The sequence below is a fragment of the Syngnathus leptorhynchus genome, chromosome 11, assembly GCF_054491065.1.
Source record: "Syngnathus leptorhynchus isolate UIUO chromosome 11, UIUO_Slep, whole genome shotgun sequence".
NCBI lineage: Eukaryota > Metazoa > Chordata > Actinopteri > Syngnathiformes > Syngnathidae > Syngnathus > Syngnathus leptorhynchus.
Genome location: NC_141205.1, coordinates 1,639,860 through 1,659,684, shown reverse-complemented (window position 1 = coordinate 1,659,684; position 19,825 = coordinate 1,639,860). Strand labels below are relative to the sequence as shown.

At 44.0% G+C, this 19,825-nt stretch overlaps 3 protein-coding genes across 6 annotated transcripts; 2 read left to right on the top strand and 1 right to left on the bottom strand.

Moving 5' to 3' along the window:
- Positions 1-97: 97 nt before the first annotated feature.
- snrpc (small nuclear ribonucleoprotein polypeptide C) lies at positions 98-2,210 on the bottom strand. 3 transcript variants are annotated; one of them, XM_085923353.1, is made up of 7 exons: positions 2,122-2,210; positions 1,693-1,843; positions 1,218-1,260; positions 1,028-1,136; positions 863-922; positions 624-728; positions 98-545 (listed from the first exon to the last, which is right to left on the bottom strand). In XM_085923353.1, the coding sequence occupies exons 2-7, from the start codon at positions 1,698-1,700 to the stop codon at positions 427-429; spliced, it is 444 nt and encodes a 147-aa protein (XP_085779479.1). In that variant the 5' UTR covers positions 1,701-1,843; positions 2,122-2,210; the 3' UTR covers positions 98-426. The 3 variants fall into 3 exon arrangements, with proteins under 3 accessions (XP_085779479.1, XP_085779480.1, XP_085779478.1); XM_085923354.1 differs by lacking the exon at positions 2,122-2,210 and having other exon boundaries at positions 1,693-1,851; XM_085923352.1 differs by lacking the exons at positions 1,693-1,843; positions 2,122-2,210 and adding an exon at positions 1,604-1,677.
- Positions 373-6,975, top strand: ilrun (inflammation and lipid regulator with UBA-like and NBR1-like domains). Its single transcript, XM_085923351.1, has 5 exons — positions 373-2,512; positions 3,146-3,300; positions 3,443-3,640; positions 3,800-4,059; positions 5,163-6,975. The coding sequence occupies exons 1-5, from the start codon at positions 2,355-2,357 to the stop codon at positions 5,196-5,198; spliced, it is 807 nt and encodes a 268-aa protein (XP_085779477.1). The 5' UTR covers positions 373-2,354; the 3' UTR covers positions 5,199-6,975.
- A 1,239-nt stretch (positions 6,976-8,214) lies between these two features.
- On the top strand, positions 8,215-19,658 carry spdef (SAM pointed domain containing ets transcription factor). Of its 2 annotated transcripts, none has more exons than XM_085924213.1 (6): positions 8,215-8,420; positions 15,523-15,949; positions 16,976-17,173; positions 17,242-17,289; positions 17,474-17,608; positions 17,846-19,658. In XM_085924213.1, exons 2-6 carry the CDS (start codon positions 15,529-15,531, stop codon positions 18,022-18,024), a joined length of 981 nt encoding a protein of 326 aa, XP_085780339.1. In that variant the 5' UTR covers positions 8,215-8,420; positions 15,523-15,528; the 3' UTR covers positions 18,025-19,658. The 2 variants fall into 2 exon arrangements, with proteins under 2 accessions (XP_085780339.1, XP_085780338.1); XM_085924212.1 differs by lacking the exon at positions 8,215-8,420 and adding an exon at positions 8,599-15,093.
- Positions 19,659-19,825: the final 167 nt, after the last annotated feature.

Below are 19,825 nucleotides of genomic sequence, written 5' to 3'. Positions count from 1 at the left end.
AGTTGTTCATCTGCATATTAATGTTAGGATAGGTCTCGTTTTGGATGGCATTGCTATAAAAATGTAGAAGTTTTTGTTCTTCAAAAAACGACACCGGTTTTACGTCTTGCATTCTTGCATGCATTGGTTTTCATCAGAGAAGATGAAAAGGGTTTTAAATGCTTGCTTTAATTCACAAAGCACAGAAATCATAAAAAAAAAGATCTAAAATTGTCCCAAGTAAAAATCTGTATTCGAACAGGTGTGATTGTAGAACACAAGTAAAACAAAAATATCTTCTATTGAAGTTGAGTGTCAGGTATTAGACAGGAAGAAATACAAGAAAGACAACATATGGTTGAAACTGAATGAAAATGTCATCCATCTCCAGTGCCTCCTTGTGGCTCCAACGCTTCACAATAGCTGCAAACATCAATGACACTAGTCTTATCTGTCCGGTCGCATCATGCCGGGCCTGACGGGCATCATCATGGGTCGAGGGTGACGCATCATGTGAGGTGGTCCCGGCATCATCTGCATGGGCGCTCCCATCGGTGGCCGCATTCCTGCTCATGGACATGTCGGGAGGTGTGAGTATGTTCAAATCCACTTCAAACTTGAACAAAAAGGTAGAAATGTCGTACCGGGTCCGCCAGGCATCATTCCATGAGGCGGGGGTCCCATCATGGGCATCATGGGAGGACCGGCCATGGGCGGCGTGGGCAGCATGCCTGGACGTGGAGGAGCACCTGTGTCAAACCCAGATATTTTAATTAGACTTGCATTTTGTCTTGTCCTCACATTCTACACTGTAGTATCCCAGAGTCTCGAAACAAAAAAAGGCCCCTCGCAGTGTTACATGGTTAATTTCTTGCCGACTTACCAGGTGGGGGGGCACCTGCGAATGGCGTGGGGGGAATTTTTCCTTGTTGAAAAGCAGCCGCTGTTGAAAAAGTGAGTGGGAGGGTGAAAAAAAAAAAAAAAAAAAAAGAGATTTTTATGTATTTGTTATGAATGACCTGCCACAACCAAACGCCAGTTTGCTTACTGGTTTTATCAATGAGGCTCTGGGCCTGCTCCTCCATCCATTTCTGGTAGTAGTCCTTCACATTTTCTTTGTGTTTTCTCCCACTGCAGTGTGTCTTCCTTACAGATGGCTGAAGAACCAAATCAGAGAAGATGAATTTAACCAATGCAAATGTCTTCATTTAGTAGTGAAATCATGATGCTGTGCTTACCGAATCATGTGTAAGGTAGGTGTCGCAGTAGTCACAGTAAAACCTGTGGAAGAGATTACAAAGAAAAATAAGCTATTTTGTTGTATTTGTATTCACCAGAAAATTGGTGTATATTTGCAAAGCAAATGATCAGCGTACGGTACTGGCTAACTAAAGAGCTAATGAATGCTACAACTCCTCCCTATCAGCTTAAAACGTGCTCACAATATGATGCGACCGATTACAGGCAAATAATAACGATTAAATGACCACTATAATGGACAAAATAGTCTTTAAAAATCCCTTCGAAACGAGTTTTATTCCAGAAAATAGACGGAGCCGGAACAAAGCTCGCTCTGCTTCAGTAGAAAAACGGTCGACTCATTCTGTTGTGTTCGATCATTTACCTCCAATACAAACACATATTAACGTTTGTTTCATTGTTTGAACGCTTGGGAGCAATTATTCAAGCGCCACAAAGTATATAACGACTTACTTCGGCATGTTTGAATAGAGACGGCGTCCGAATCCGCCACTCCGGTGTTCTCGATTAAGGTTCCGACCAGAAATACCTTCTAGCCACAATGAGTTCCGACAAGAAAGTGATGGTATGCAATACGTAGATGGAACACAAATGTTCCAAAAACCTGGGGAAAATAGTACATTTTATATTTTTTACATACATAGATGATAGTGCCTTATTTGGGCAAATAGGCGGCATTTTGTAGGTATTCCCAAGGCAGTTAGCGCTGTACCGAGATCCAAAATAATGGAAATTAGGCGTGGTTGCTGGAGAAAGACACACATACACTAAATAAGACATATGGGGATTGAACATAACGTAATGCTCCAATATTGACATAGACCGCATGTATTTGTTTTCCCGTATCAGTTATTCCGCGGCAAGAGCCATTTGTGAACTCACGTGATGAGCCAATCGGAGCAGAGCTCCAAATAGCAACAGATGACGTGATCACCCACAACGTGATTGGCGCGGGTGACGCGCTGGCTTGTTGCAACGTCAAACTTCGTCCCCCAGTCGTGCCATGCGCATTGACGCTTGTTGTTGTGGCGGTGGAACAGCTTGTTATGGCTAGACGAGGCCTCGGACCCGACTGAGAGAGAACCCCCTACCCACCCCGCCCTCCCACCACCCCCATGGAGGGCACGGACATGGATGTGGACGCGGAGCTCATGCAGAAGTTCAGCTGCATGGGCACCACGGACAAGGACGTCCTCATCACGGAGTTCCAGAGACTCCTGGGCTTCCAGCTCAACCCCGCCGGCTGCGCCTTCTTCCTGGACATGACTAACTGGTGAGTGCGGGGATGAAGTGAAGGAGGACGGCCCCGCGGGGGTGTTTGACTTGGGTCACGCCACGGCGAATTAGCCCCGTAAATTAGCTGGTTAGCTCACGTTATAATGCTAATAAAATGGAGGCGAGACACACAGCACTAGTAAGTTAGTTTGGGTTTATTTGACGACGGGTGCGCGCCGTTAACAAGGCTCATTCAGCACGTTCAACGAAAAGTAAACACAAGTTTCCCGCCCGCCGAGGGGGTTAATTAAAGCCCCGTGAGCCGCTCGCTTGAGCTAGCCCGCGCTCAGGCTACGTTACGTCAGCCACGCAATACGTCTGGTGACGTCATCGGTCGTGACGCATTGGCGGAAATCAAAAAGTCGCTTTTGAAAAAATAAAATACACCACTTTGTGCTTAGTAGTACACTTTTCCAATGGCTGCATGTTGAAAAGGAAAAGAAGGATTGGAGGAAAGACTTACAAAAACGTGATTTCATTTCCAACAAGCGTTTCAAATTACAATTTCAAACTTGGGGTAGCGTTTTCAAGTACTTTTTCGGGTCAGTTTGAAATTAGGCTTCCAAAGGTGTTCAAAACTCTGCTGTCATTTGCAGTATGGTCAGTCATCTTTGATCTCATATTCCACCAGGAACCTCCAGGCTGCTATCGGCGCTTACTATGACTTTGAGAGTCCCAGCATCAACACGCCGTCCATGTCGTTTGTGGAAGACGTGACTATCGGAGAAGGCGAATCGGTCCCGCCTGACACGCCCTTCACAAAAACCTGGAGGATACAGAACTCAGGTAATGGGGGCGGGGTGATTTTGTATTTGCAGCACAACAGCAAATTTTTTTTGTCATGGTTTCCAATTAGTCAGCGGCAGTCTCGTAACCCGGCAACTGATGTTTGTAAACATGATGGAAACGTGTCCACCCACTGCTGTAGGCGCTGAGTCGTGGCCGCCGGGCGTGTGCCTCAAGTACATCGGTGGCGACCAGTTCGGTCACGTCAACACGGTTATGGTGAAGTCGCTGGAGCCTCGGGAAGTGGCCGACGTCAGCGTACAGATGAGGAGTCCCGTGTCGCCTGGCATGTATCAGGGCCAGTGGAGGATGTGCACCGCCACCGGCTTGTTCTACGGAGGTACGGCACACTTGGAGTTTTATCGTGCAAATTAAAGCAATGGCTTACAGTTTCAAATTAGAGACCCAATCCAGAGTTTGGGTTTCACGTTACTAGCATCATGAGCAGCGGTCACATGTCATGTCAAGTGAAGCCCATGCGCAACTCGTTTGTCTTCAGACGTGATCTGGGTGATCCTGAGCGTGGAAGTTGGCGGTCTCCTGGGCGTCACGCAGCAGCTGTCGTCCTTCGAGACCGAATTCAACACGCAGCCTCAGCGCGACGTACAAGACGACTTCAATCCCTTCGCCTCGCCGCAGAAGAACAAGCGAGACAGCGACGGCAGCGAATGCCCCGGCGAGAACACTGCAGCTCATAATGCGGCCAACAGGACGTCCAACGGCCTTCAGGCCAATCTGACGCCCCTCGCGCGCGGACAGGTACGCTTTAATATGTAATGTGTTGCAAAAACACACACTACAAATGATTGCCAAGTCATTGTACAGCTATTCATGGCACGTATGGTTCCTCTCACTGTGTCTGGAGGAGATAAAGGCGTGGATGAATCTCAGCTTCCTACAAGTCAACAGCGATAAAACCCAAGCCATGTTATTTGGCACTCCCCATCAGATCCATACCTGCCCAATCACAAGCATCTCATTCGCCGGTCACACAATCCCCCTCTCAGCCACTGTCACCGACCTGGGTGTGATACTGGACTCTCAACTCAACCTAGAGTCACACATAAAGCACATCTGCAAAACCTCCTTCTTCCACCTCAGGAACATTTCCAAACTCCGCCCCACACTTACCCTGACAGATGCTGAGAAACTTGTCCACGCCTTTGTCTCCTCCAGGCTAGACTACTGTAACGCACTCCTCATCCGGATCCCTAGCAAGAGCCTCCAGAGGCTCCAGTACATCCAAAACTGCGCTGCTAGGATCCTGATGAGGGTGCGGAAAAGCGACCACATCACACCCATCCTCCGTTCTCTGCACTGGCTCCCCATCAAATTTCGAATAAGTTATAAGATCCCCCTCCTCACTCACCAGTGCATCCTCGGACATGCTCCCCCATACCTCAAAGAACTCCTTGCCCCCAAATCTGCCACCCGAAACCTCCGCTCATCCAAATCATGTCCCCAACACCAAGCTGGGCACCATGGGCGACCGGGCCTTCTGCCATGCAGCCCCCACACTGTGGAACTCCCTCCCCGACCACCTAAGAGCACCCCAATCCATTGACTCTTTCAAAACCGGACTTAAAACTCACCTTTTTACTTTGGCATTTCTGTAATTCCTGTTTTTATATCCTGGTTGTCGTCCAGTTGTTTTATACTTGTCCTTGGTTTTTATTCTTGTTTTTACTTGCCATGTAGCACTTTGAGATTCCTCCGAATATAAAGTGCGTTTTAAATATAATTTATTATTATTATTATTATTATTAATAACTAGGGTTTCAAATTGTCATGTTTGTATTGCACTTGTTATCGTATTTAAATGTACAAAATGTTTTTTTTTTTTTTTTTTTTTTTTGCCCCAGGGTGTTCATGGACCATATCCGTTCGGACAGAGCTAGAGTATCCCTCAGCGTTGGAAGTCCTCAAAGGGGAGCGCGGAGGAACTGTTGTTTTCTAACGACTCTCCACAAAAGCCCCCTTCGCACGCAGACGGCGGCGGTGGCCGAATGTCCCGCCCGCACCCGTCAGCGCTTCTTTCAGATTGAATTTATTTATTTTTTTCTTCCTCAAGCATCTGCTCACCGCACACTCTGACCATCGCCGGGACGTCTCGACAAGATGTCGGCCTTAAAAAATCCACACATTCACCTGGATTGCCCTCGTGCATCTGATTACTTCAAGGCTTACCTTACTTTCCAGGCGTCAATTGCATCTTCAATCCCCGTGTAGACAAACTCTCCCAAAGACAAAAGTGCATCTGGCCACACTGGGACGAGAGGAGGGGGGGGGGGCACGCTGTGACATCGTGGGACAATGTGTGTGTGTGTTTGTTTTTAGGCTGGGCTTTTGAAAGCGTGCAAAAGTCTTGAGAAAGGGTTTGAAAAAGCCATGGGTGGCAAAAAGTCGATTTTGCCTGGCTGTACTTTTCCACGTCTGTGTATTTTTGCTCAATGTGTGCGTGTTGCATTCAAGTGACAAAGAAAAGTGAACTTGTGTAACATTTGAAGAATGCTCCAAACCCGCTCATGAATTATCCATGTTATTTATTTGTACTCTTGGTCAGCAGGTGGTGCTAAAAATCAAATCTCAAGTGTGTGTGCTTGCGAGTGCGTGTTCCAATGAATTCAAGGAGATGGTGAAGCTGATTCCGCTTTGAATGAAATTCAGTACTGATGATATATTACTGCTGTTTGCACAAACATTATTTCCAACGGCTAATGATGATTTTTTTTATTATTATTATTATTTTGCGGGTTCTGGACGCATGGTTACCATCTTCTGTCGTCCCCCCTCCTACCCAACTCCTCCAAAAGGTTTGTTTTCTTCATGCTTTAAAGAGTTTAAACACGTACCAAATGGTCCTCAAGAAAGTGATTTTTATCACTATTGTGTCAGCCAGAGGCTTTGAAAGTGTATTTTTGAATGGAGAATAAAATGGGAAAAAATTGTCACGCTGTAGTAACAATGTTTGTTGAGTCCCCCTCAATGTATTTTTTAATTACTTTATATTATAAACTCTTGAAAATATTTCTATGATCGAGTGACAATTTCTGACTTTGTTTTTCCCCCCCAAATCTTTTTTTCTTCTTTCCTCAGGAATCTTTTGTGTCCACCGTTTCCAGATGAAACTTTTCTACAATCCTGGAGACTCCAAGTGCACAATAAAATAGAAAGTATATAAAAGCTAAAGAAGTCAATTTTGCTCGATATGTCATCTTTGATGTCATTTCATTGTGTGTTTAAAAGTGGAAAAGCGTCCATTCATAGGGTGTTTAACCTTAGAGGTGTGCATGTACAAATATTGACATCTTCCTTTGTCTTTTTTTTTTTTTTATACTCCAGATGATTCTTCGCACCTTTCATTGATGCTCAGTCAACAAGATTGTTTTGACAACCGCTGTCAAGTCAAACAGATCCCACAAAGCACATCAGAAAAAAATATAATAGCCCAAAAATATCCAATTGGGGGTTGTGACGATAGTATCATGAAGAACGGGTTTCTCCTGGGGGGGGCACCATTTGCTGATTTTAATCTCCCATACGCGTATACAGTAAAGCTGTCTGCCTTGCCAAATCCTAAAACAAAAAATTTGGTAATGAGGCTATTGTATCGGATTTCATTTCTTTGTATTCTATCAAATTAGTCAAAGGGTATCCATTTATTTCTAGGGGTTCGTGGAGGGGTTAAGGTGCCATCTGTCTGATGGACTTCCTGGCAGTTTCATATGAATATGATTATGTGACTTTTATTTACCAGGAAGGAGTGAACGCCTTGGTCCTCATAAATGACATGTCATGCACGTATGCTGCAAAAATACCTTTTAATAGGACAGCAGAAAATGCTGCAGATGTCAGACAAGTGTCTTTACATCATCTTTGTTTAATTAAAAAAACAAAAAAAACCACAACATTTTGACTTGCAATGTGACATTTGCCTTGCTGTTATTCGACTTCTCTTTTTGCTAAAAAATAAATTACCCATTTGTTATTGAAAATAAACTTGACTTAATTGATGTCGTTAAAAAATACCCATGTGACTTTCAAAAATAGATGACTACATTTACTAAAAGCCTGAGCCTTCAGTGGATATTTGGTGACCTCAAAATATTGTAAAAAAAAACAAAAAAAACTTGGCTACAATCACACTGCAGTATATTACATGATGTATTGTAATAGTTATATTCTTATAGGAAATATATTTACGAAAGGGTTCACACTGTGATCCTGCGAGCTGCTGTGTGGTACGGTAAGGCTGTGGAATGCAGCATCACGTCACCTTTGACCTCTCTAAAAATCACCATTGCCTTCAGCCAAAGGGTGTTTGTCGACTCCTCTGGGGCAGCCTGGGCGGGAGAGGTCACGTCCCCTTGTTGACACAGGGTACACCTGCTCATGACTCATCCGCGTCTGTTAGCTTCTATTAGCTCGCCAGCGCTGAAGCGTGTCAATGTTGTTCCTCGTCCAAAAGAAAGTTCACATGCCACTCGAAGAAACTGCCATGCAAATGACTAAAGCCAAAAGCTAACATGCTATCTTGACAATCCTTTTTGCACAGTATGGCATTTTGATTCATCTCCTTTATCTTCTGACCCCGTGCATCAATCCATCTGGGTATTTTAGCAAGTGGATGACACCTGGAATCATTTTTGCCGAGCAGCTACCTGGTGCCGGGTGGCGTTTGTAAATCACTTGTGCATAAACATGTATTTGCAAAGTAGGCTAATACATAGTTAAGAAACATACACACACACATACTGGCTGATGATGCTCTCATTCCACTTTCATCCACCTGCTCTGATGTGCACACACACACACACACACACACACACACACGACAGCTTGTGTGCATAGGTAAATAAGGCAGCCCTATAAATTGGAATAGCTGTCAATGGAGGTGGAATTCCTTCGCTGTCGGTCGGCCTCCTCCCAGGCAGGTGTTTTGACTCCATCCAGGCCAATGTGCAGGTGGCCGCCACATCATTAATATTAACATATCAATACATAGTTTTGTTTTTCCCAATGCACCCTGGTCCCAAAGCAACGGCCTCAGGTGGTCACCTTTGATCGCATCACTTCATCTTGTGACAGTCAACAGCATCGGCTGGTGAATCCCAACCCAGGTAAGAGATCATCCATTTATGCTGACTGCCAAATATTTAGGCTTAAACAAAATTGAGATCAATATTTGATTGAATCAACTTGCATAATTTTGTGTTGAATACCTGGTGTAATACTTGTTTTGTGGAAATGGGAATCTCTTTGATTTCATTTCACACCAAGAATTCATCCAAGATGGCGGCGCGTGCACACGCAGCGGCTTCTCTCTGTCCCAACCAATCGGTGTTTTGTTCATTTAATGAGTGTTTGTCTGACAGTTTTATGTTTTCTTGTTTGTCTGATCGTACCATGTTGCGCTACAAGTACAGCAGGCAGGTTCTGCTCGACATCGGCGAAAGCGAGTTTTGCGGCGTTTCGGGCTTTGATACGGGGACGTTAAAGTCGCTGGGACTGCTTCGGTCTGAATCATCGCCGGACTCGTCTGCTACTCCTTCCCCGGCCAGGCAGCGTCGGAAGCGGTGTGCGAGGAGGCAGAAGAGGGGAAAGCGCGGAGGTGTCCGGACCAGGCTAGCGCCGAACCCAACTCGCCCGGCAGCAGTTAAGTTCAAGTTAACTAGCGCTAGGCTAGACTTCCAGCATGCACATAGCTCCTTGTGTAGACTAGGGCGTCACAGTTTGAATAGTGCTACAGTACACCTGAACACACTTTCTACTGAGGTGGCAGACGAATCCAAACGCTCCACCCCGACCGGTATAGCTGGTGATATGGTGCCTGTTTCAGATAATATTACGTGTGTACCAAATGTTTACTATCAAATTCCTACGGTCGTGTCGTCCCGCCGCGCGAATAAACAATTGAGAGGTGATGTCAGGCCTAGAGAACACAATCTTACTTTCATTTCGTTCAAAAATCCTCTGACAATTGCGTCCCCTGACCAACCGATTACACTTAAACTTGGTTTTATGAATATTAGATCGCTTCATACGAAAGCAGTTCTCGTTAATGACCTCATCACGGAACATAATCTAAATATATTTGGTCTTTGCGAGACCTGGTTGAGACCTAATGACCTGCTACCGCTTAATGAGGCCTCGCCTCCAAATTTTGTGAGCTCGCATGTGGCGCGTCCTCGAAAAAAGGGTGGGGGTGTTGCCCTCATCTCGAATTCCGATCTTAGATTTACGCCTCGTTCGACTAACATATTTAAAACGTTTGAAGTTCTCACTGTCCGATCTACCGCTTTACCGTCATTTTATCTTGCTGTTATTTACCGTCCACCTGGGGCTTACGCTAGCTTCCTGGATGAATTTTCAGAATTCGTGGCTGATCTAGTGACAAACGCGGATAATATAATAATCATGGGCGATTTTAACGTCCACATGAATATACCGTCTGAGCCACTTACTTCGGCGTTTCAGACTCTTATTGATACGTTTGGTTTCACGCAAGCCGTACAGGTAGCAACGCATAAGAATGGTAATACCTTAGATTTGGTATTATCCCGAGGACTGGCAACCTCTAATATAACAGTACTGCCATACACTACTGTTTTGTCTGATCACTACTTAATAAAATTAGAAATTTTAGTTCTTAGTCAAAGACAAGATAGCAATCAGAATTACAGCAGCCGTAATGTTAACTCCATGACTGCGACTGCGCTATCTGAGCTACTGCGACCAGCAACTGCCGTATTGCCCTCATATGCCGGCTCTATTGATAATCTTACGAATGAATTCAATGCTACATTGTTAAATGCCATTGACTCAGTGGCGCCGCTACGTCTAAAAACTCGCCGTAGACTGCCTACTCCGTGGTTCACAGATGAAACACGTTCGCTTAAACAATTAAGTAGAAAGCATGAGCGCAAATGGCGTTTAACCAGACTTGAGGTTTTCCATCAGGCATGGCGCGACAGCCTCCTGAAATATAAAGATGCGCTTATCTTAGCTAAAACTCGTTATTTTTCGCAGGTCATTAATCTCAATAAGAACAATCCTAAATACCTATTTGATACGGTGGCAAAGCTAACACTACGCCAGCCAACCCCCGATAGCTCCTTTCACTCGGCTGACGAGTTCATGAAATTTTTTGCTCGGAAGATTGACTCCATTAGGGATGAGATCAAGATGACCATTCCGATCACTCAGTCAGGACCGCCGATTACCGGCGCCGATGTTCATGCGATAACCTTTTCAAATTTTGAATGCGTGTCCCTCGAAAGGCTTACACAATTAGTTAGTGCGGCTAAACAAACAACATGTTTACTTGACCCGCTTCCAACCAAACTACTTAAAGAATTATTTCAAATCTTAGGACCGTCCGTTCTAAATATAATTAATCTGTCTATCTCCTCTGGGATAGTGCCTACAGCCTTTAAAACCGCTATCATTAAACCGCTACTTAAGCGACCAAATCTTGACCCGGACTGTCTCGGTAACTATAGGCCAGTTTCAAATCTCCCATTCATAGCAAAACTGCTTGAAAAAGTAGTAGCGCAGCAGCTTGTTGATTACATGGTCGCTAATAATCGATATGAATCTTTTCAGTCTGGGTTTAAAGCTAATCATTCCACTGAGACAGCACTTGCTAAAGTGACTAATGATCTCCTCTTAGCTATGGATTCAAATACTTCGTCGGTATTGTTACTACTAGATCTTAGTGCTGCCTTTGACACTGTTGACTTCAATATTTTGTTAGAGCGTCTTAAAGGTTGTGTTGGTATTTCGGGGTCAGCACTAGACTGGTTTCGTTCGTATCTATCAGACAGGACGCACCGAGTGGTCCATGGCAATGCGTCCTCTGAGCTCTATAAAGTTACGTGTGGTGTCCCACAGGGATCGGTGCTAGGACCACTTCTATTTAATATTTATATGACTCCGCTTGGGGACATAATACGTAAATATAATGTTAGTTTTCAATGTTATGCGGATGACACCCAATTATATATGCCATTATCAATGACAGATCCGCGGGACTGTTGTAATCTTGAGGCATGCCTTGCAGAGATCAAGCAATGGATGTCTCTCAACTTCCTTCGTCTGAACCCAGATAAAACTGAGATGTTGATAATTGGTCCAGCTCGTTATCAACATTTATTTAAGGAAACCGCTATAACTCTGGATAGCCGTATTATCACTCAGAGTGATACTGTAACTAATCTCGGGGTAATATTTGACCAAACGCTCTCCTTTCAACAGCATATTAAAAATATAACCAGAATAGCATTTTTTCACCTTCGTAATATTGCTAAGATTCGCCCAATCCTCTCGACCAGTGATGCCGAAATTATTATACATGCATTTATCACGTCGCGCCTGGACTACTGTAATGCATTATTCTCTGGTCTTCCCAAGTCCAGCATCAAAAGTCTACAGTTAGTGCAAAATGCTGCTGCGAGGCTGCTCTCACGGACAAGAAAATTTGATCACATTACCCCAATATTAGCCAATTTACATTGGCTCCCGGTCCATTTAAGATGTGACTTCAAAGTTCTTTTGTTAACCTATAAATCATTGCATGGCTTAGCGCCTTCATATCTCGTCGACTTAGTTGTTCCTTATGTTCCGTCTCGTAACCTTCGTTCGCAAAACGCTAGTTTTTTAGTGACACAGAGGGCCAAGAAAATGTCTGCAGGGGCTAGAGCATTTTCCATTCGGGCTCCAGAGCTCTGGAATGCCCTGCCAATGGATATTAGAACTGCTACCTCAGTAGAAACATTTAAGACACGTTTAAAGACGTATTTCTATGATGTGGCCTTTAACCTCTCCCCGACCCCACTCCCCCACCCCTCCCCGGCTGGGGAGGTGGTTAGGTGACACCCATGCTGACGATGGCTATCTAGATTCTCGTGGACCAATTCACCATGAGGGAACTGCAGTGGAATACCCTCCTGGAGGACACTGCCAGGACAATCGAAGGCACCTCCGACAGCTCTTGGCTTTGGCCTGGGCATCCACTTTTTGGTTTCCATATGATGTATTTTATGTGCCCTCTTTGCATCCATTGCAGCCTGGTGATCCTGAAAGGGGGATCCTTCCATCTGTGGTCCCTTCTCAAGGTTTCTCATTTTTCCCCTTGTAGGGGTTTTTTGAGTTTTTCCTTGCCCTTTTGGGAGCCTAAGATCAGGGGATGCTTTGAGAATTATTGTCAATTGATTGTCTATGTGAAGCCCTTTGAGACTGCTTGTGATTTAGGGCTATACAAATAAACTTGACTTGACTTGACTTGACCCAAAAATAATTCACTCTATTTATAAACATTCAAACCTACTAAGGCAAAGTGAGAATTCATTTCATTTATTGTTGCGATGTTATTTTAAAATGTTGAAAATGGACTTTTATTGTTATTTGAATACATTTTACAAAAATGACCTTGCCTAACCTTGTTATTATTTTATTTATTGTTTGGGTGATTGTTATTTCATTCATTTTAACTTGAGTTTTTACGACTTTTAGGATAGCTCTAAGACTTTCTATGCCAAGACAAAAAGACACACTTATGGCAAACATTCATTTTCTACTCATTAACTCACATCTAAACACTCGGCTGTCACGCTGTTGTCGTGATGATGAACGAGGACCAAATGGGTTCATTTTAAGCTCAACAAGTCGAGTCTTTCTGGACGGCGGGGGGGGGACCATTGGTGACAAGCTGGTAGCACAGTCAAATACAGGGACTTGTGCGAAAAGAAAAAAAAGAGGTCAAATTATTTATAAAACTCTTGAATCATTCTTGGAAATAACAACATTCTCTGAAATAAGACAATGGATGCGATAACGCTCTCTGTCTATGTTCGAAAATGTGTCTGAAAAATGTAAAAAATGTGTGTGAAATGTATTTTGTGTTTGTTCTCAGCGTATTTTCTCAAAGTTCATTTTGACTCGGGCAGGTAAATGCTGTGGCGAGATCATGCACAGCCGTCTTCCCACTCAATGGGGGCACCTATGCGGAAGAGATGCGCTTCCCACAGTGGGGAGTCTGACTTTGCTGAGCAAATGGAGTCTAATGCTCCTGAAATGAATATGAGCTTCTTGACCAAACTCATTTAGAGATCAGTCAGGGACTTAAGCCTCCCTGCCCCACGGAAACCTTTTAGCTTCCGAAGTTCATATGGCTAAATTTGCTTTACTAATGTGCTTAGCACAAGCTGTCGCAGACCAGAGTTGACACACAGCAGCGGCGGCGGGCTGCAGAGAAAGACTCAAATGTGGCTTAGAGGCAACACAAAAGGAGATAAAAGGAAGATGAGGAGGCGACTTTACAGTGGGGGGGGGGCCCAGCATCAGTGAATCACACACCGTGAGTGAGGGGGGATGAATAACTTAATTCAACTTTAAGGAGACAAGCATGGAAAGAAATAAAAGCTTCACTTGTTAAGGAATTGGGAAAAAGAAAGATGAGACAGACTAAGTTACTGACTCACCAACTAACTGGCTGACAAACTAAATGGTCCGCTCGCCCCTCCCCTCCTGTGTGCCCATGATTAGTTTGATTATTCTCACCTAGCTCTTGTTACCTGTCATGTATATAAGTCCTGTCTGCCCCGTCAGATAATCGCTGTCTTCTTGGCTGCTGTCGGTTTCAAGTCTGTTTCGGTTAGTCAGTCAGTCATGTTATCGTTTTGTTAAGTCACGTCGGTTTGCCGAGTCTGTTAGTTTGCGTTCTCCACTAAACTGGACTTGGTCGCCCTGCTCCGTTCCATCCGTGACATTAAGGACTGCACTAACTCACTGTGAGCCCTACCTGACTAACTGACAAGCTCACTTACCAACTAACTGACCAACAGTTTGGCAACTGATGAACAATAACTGAATCATTTACTTACTGACCGAGCAACTAACTGATGGACTGACTGAAAAAAAAAACTAACTGCCCAACTGACTAACCATTGCAACTAAATGAGAAACTAATCAATTGACTGATTCGGCAAGTGCCTGCCAAATGGACTGACTGATTAACAGTGGGGTTTTAGTGCATGTGAAACCACACCTGGTTATCTCAAACGCTTTCTGTGGTCTTCCGGTGCCTGATAGGTGGTCTTGATCGTTTCTTCATTTTGTGACTTGAATTCTTTGCGGATGTGGACAAACAAAGCACATGTGCTCTGCGAAGCATCTCTTTATTGCTGATAAGATGCCGGCCCGCTGCCTTCTCGTATGCCACCTGTGTCGGGTACACATCGTGACGTCCATTGCTCTGAGATTACTCCAGCTGAGGTCCATAAAAGAACACTTACGACGCGTGTCGTAAAAAAAGAAGAAGAAAAAAAACAGGTCTACCTTGTTTAGTATCTTCCTTAAGGTGAAGCATAAGCGTTCCGGCACATTCCGTGAGCCGAGTTTGATTAAAAAAGCTCCAGCTGACAGCAGAGCCGCAAGGCCGCTGCACGGATGGCACCTTGAAAGTCAAGCGGCTGAAGCGGGTCAGCTACCCCCAACACAGTCACTATTCTGTACCACTGACCCACAAATTTAGCCCAATCCAGTTTGCCTCATGCCTGGCTTAAAGCCTCTGCGGGGTCAGTCCCCCAAGACCCACCTCGTCTTTATCTGCCTATTTAAGGCAGCTCGTCGTTTCGGCTCTTGCCTGACGTTGCAATGGAACTCCTCGGTGGACGCCATGCTCGGAAGCCACTGGATTGAAGTATTGCCAATGGATTTTATTTGGGAATTTACAAGACCACTGAGGTTATTTCAAGCTTGAAAGGGGCTGAAACAACACTCGAGAATCTTTTTGTGAGTTATCAATCTCTAGAGATGAGCTTGGAAACCCATCATTAAATACAAGTGCCGCTTAGGGCAACATTTTACAAATAATTTGATATTATGATGATGATAGTGATCTAATAGCTGTAAAAATTTTGTATGTATTATTTTATTCCATGTAGTTGTGAATAATAAAAGTAAATTTTGAGTGAAAATAATATTCAATTCATAATTTTCTATGAATTATTACGTTTATGCTTTTAAATAAATATGATATAATCAAGTCACAGATAACTATTATTCTTATTATTATTATTAAAATGAACTAAACTAATATTATACTTACTAAATGTTTTAGATCAAATATTATACTTAAACAAGTATACACCCCAGCATAATCTAATATCTTGTGCTGCTTTGGAAATGCGGCCCAAAGTTTATGGTTTGTTCCATTCACAGGTGTCCATGATGTCAAATTCCATCGGAAGTTTCGCGGAAATTACAGTTTATGGATCCCGGATCGAAATGCCAGAGGACTCCCTAACCATCTTGGAACGAAACAGGGATTCCGGGGAAGAGTGGGACCTGGTGGAAGCCAAGACGAGCAGCGTGCCGGGCCTCTACCTGCCCTGCTTTGACATGCTAGCCACCGAAGACGCCGCTTGGCTAGTCAAGGTGTCTGAGGCCTCCCCAAACGTGACTCGCATGGATGCGCACAGAGATGAGCCGGAGCAATGCCCCGTCATCGACAGCCAGGGGCAGGGACTCTCCCCAGGGATGGACGGCGCTGAGGACGAGCGCTCTCTGGAGCAAGTGCAGAGCATGGTGGTGGGCGAGGTGCTCAAGGACATCGAGACGGCCTGCAAACTGCTCAACATCACGCCAGGTACGTACGTAGCTTTATCTAACCACTGGTGGGACAGACTTTGCTTCTGAGGGATGACTCTCATTCTCTGTCACACCAAAAACTCTTGGCACTACATCCATAAACTTCCTCTTTGGCCTTCCTCTTGCCTGGTGGCAGTATCCTCAGTCTCCAAGCCGTACAACATCACTGGTGGCACCACTGCCTTGAAAACTTTGGTCACAAATCACTTTCACCGTTCCCCCAAAACACCCTCCCCTAAATTGACAACTTCTGGAGGAGCTTACCCTCACTGTAGGTGGATCCACCTATACTTCATCCCCACGACCTTCATCAGCAGAAGGGAGCTGACCCCCCCCCCCCCTCTATCCCTGCCCCAACCGACACAGTAACTTAAGAAAGAGTTTTCCATAACATGTTTGAGGAGTTCTTTGCTGTGCTGCAGAGGCCATATTTATTCTGTGATATTTAAGCTACTGGAACTTAGTCCAAAAATCAACACAGCTCATCCGGCATGACAGATCTCCTCCATCATATCCCAAGTGTGGAAAAGCCGTGTTTGCCCACACCAGGATGTGTTTAATCCTGACCTTTGCATCGCTTCTGTCAGGTCGTGACAGCCGCATTCAACGTGTACACAGTCCTTCCCGGTATGGGCGAGGCCTCCTCAAACACCAGCCAAGGCTCTTGGACGCTTGTGTAAGCTGTCATAAAGGCGTCGTCATAAAAAGTCTGTTGACTTTGCAGCTATCATGCGCAGAAAGAGGAGAGGGGAATTGGCAATTTTACCGACCCAACTCGGTTATTTCAGTTGCCGCATTCTCATTGTCTCCGTATTGGTTAGCTGTTAACCAACCAACCAACCAACCAACCAACCAACCAACCAACCAACCCAACCTCCCTCCCTCCCTCCCTCCCTCCCTCCTAACTAACTAACTAACTAACTAACTAACTAACTAACTAACTAACTAACTAACTAACTAACTAACTAACTAACTAACTAACTAGAGTATATCACTGACCAAAGTCTGTGATTTGTTGGGTTAGACCCGATGGAGTGGAACGTTGGTAACGTTCAAAAGTGGCTACTGTGGACGGAGCACCTGTACCGACTTCCTCACGCGGGCAGGACCTTCCAGGAGCTGACAGGAAAGGACCTGTGCGCCATGAGCGAGGAAGATTTCCGCCAGCGCTCGCCGCAGTGCGGGAACACGTTGCACGCGCACTTGGACATATGGAAGTCGAGTGAGTCGCAAAGCCGACACTGCTGCATTGGCACATCGCATTAAACTTCACGTTTTTTTTCTTTGCAGCTGCCTGGATGAAAGAGAGGTGCACAGTTGGAGACAACAAAAGTCCAGGTAGGTGGCTGAACACACATGGAGTCAACCTTTAACCTGTGCATCTCTATTTGATCACCTAGTGGCATAACGTGGGTTACCAGAACCCGAGGCAGGGCAAACATGAACTAAGAAAGGGGTGTAAATAAATTGATGCATTCATTGTTTTCATTTGAATGAATTATTTCTAAACATACACACGTAGGTCCCGAGGAGCTTTGGTCCGAGGCAGATTCTTCCTGTTCGGGTCAACCAATCCACTTGTGGCAATTCCTTCGGGAACTTCTGCTCAAACCTCATAACTACGGACGCTGCATCCGCTGGCTCAACAAAGACAAAGGTACTTGTATATTATATATCTGTTTCATAGTTTTCACAGAAATTGGTATTGCAAACTCTTACAATAGTTTGCATTCAGAATTCTTACAAAATGCCCTGTATATTTCATGTCAACGACTATTAAACAATACAAATCAAAAGTATAAATCCATTTCATTCAAATCAAATCGAACGTTGAATATTTGTGCATTGTTTTAATGAAACGATTTCATAAACGGCTTTGTCCTTGTGACATAAGGTATTTTTAAGATCGAGGATTCGGCCCACGTGGCTCGGCTGTGGGGCCTGAGGAAGAACCGGCCGGCCATGAACTACGACAAGCTGAGCCGTTCCATCCGGCAGTACTACAAGAAGGGTATTATCCGCAAACCCGACGTCTCTCAGAGGCTGGTGTACCAGTTTGTGCACCCCGTGTGATGCAAAAGAGCACAAAACATTCCATCCAGCCTGGGTGTGTGCTAACAGTCTTCCACTCAGGCAAGACACATCCAGCAAATAATCAGGACTGTCTAATACAACAACCTGCAAGTCAATATTGCCTTAAGCATAAACTGCCTGTTTATTTTCGCCTTTTTTTTTTTTTTACTGAGTGATTTTGAGTATAGAAGTTCATTGGATAGTGATTCGCACCTCTGCCTCACAGTTCTGAGATTCTGGATTCGAATCTCAGCGACGGCCTTGCTGTGTGGAGTTTTCTGTACCGGTGTGACTTGACTTTTATTCCCACACCCAAAAAACGCTTCGCAGGTTGTGGGCGCTTAAGAATTCAAAGAGAAATGCCATGTTCTAATCTTTTGATTCCTTCCTATGATCTTACAATGAAGCACAAAATGGGGGTAAAAGAAACATTTTATATGCCAGTGTAGAAATTGTGTATATATGTGCAATGTTGTTTCGGAACTAATATGAGTGCCACAACTAATAAAGTCACTTCAGGTGATTGGTAATTAAATATTTTTTATATGAAGATGCAACTTGTCTGTATGACATTTTGTTTATATCACGTTAAACCAGAGCGATGGAGAGAGAAGGAGACAGAGCGAGAGAGAGACAGAGAGAGATGGTGGTAAGAGTTGGGTAAAAAGTGACCTCTAGAGGCAAAACAAGTTCGTCAGTTATATTACTGCACTCAGAGAGCAGGAAGAGGTTGTTTCTGACGTTATTTTTTTATTTATTTATTTAAGACAGTTTCATTCCAGTGTGATTACAGACCCATCGTTATGGACGCAGCCACTCAAAGAAGAAAAAAAAAACCCACCAGAGTTGCAAAGTCAAAGTTCTCACCTGCAAGCAAAAAAATACATTTTGTTTGCAACGTGCTCGATTCTTGCGTAAGAAAAGCTCATGAATGTTTCAGTGATTCCTCTGCAGCTTTCTTTGCTGCTCGCTAAGTAAGAGAACACCAGGCACGGTGTAAGGTTCACTCTTGACACCTGTACACTCCCCAGCAGGCATGTCTGTCTGCTCCAACACGAGGCCTGGCCTCTATGTGATGGAGGCCATTAAGTTGAGGTCATATTCTGTCATAGGACTGCTTGTAAACAAGAAAAGGGACTCTTTAAAAGGAGTAAAAAGGCGCGCTGGAGAAGCGGAGGCAGCTTTGTGGATTGCATAATGGATGCTTAAAAGATAAAGGCAGGGTCAAAAGTTGGCTTTGCCTCACAAGACCCAAGATGAAATTAAAAAAATGGAAAAAAAAAAAAAGAAGGAAATGAAATAAGAACAGATAAGAACAAGAAGAAGAAAAGAAATAGAAAAAAATCTGTATGGAATAAAATGTCATACCAAGAAATAAATAGGATTAAATTCAAATATCATACAAACAAAAAAATACAAATAAATAAAAACTGAATCAAATAAAAATAACATTTCACCACAACAAAATAAAATAAAAAACATAAAAACAATAAAAAGGAGACAAAATAGTAAAAATAAACAAAAATCAAATGAAAAAGTTAATATATAAACATCCTTCTGGCAGACAAGCTACCTGAAACCTTCTTTCCATGAATTCAATCACAACATATATTGTACACAAGCTCATGCTCGACACAGAATGAGAATACACAGCCCAAAAAGTCCCGATTTGAAGAGCAACAGCTTTCCATCAGGGCCTCAAATGAAGAGATGACCCATTTTGGTACCCCACCGTTTGGTCTGACTGAAAAATGTGCTGTTCAGGTAAGTCATCCATTTCACTGGTTGTCAGCCAATTGCA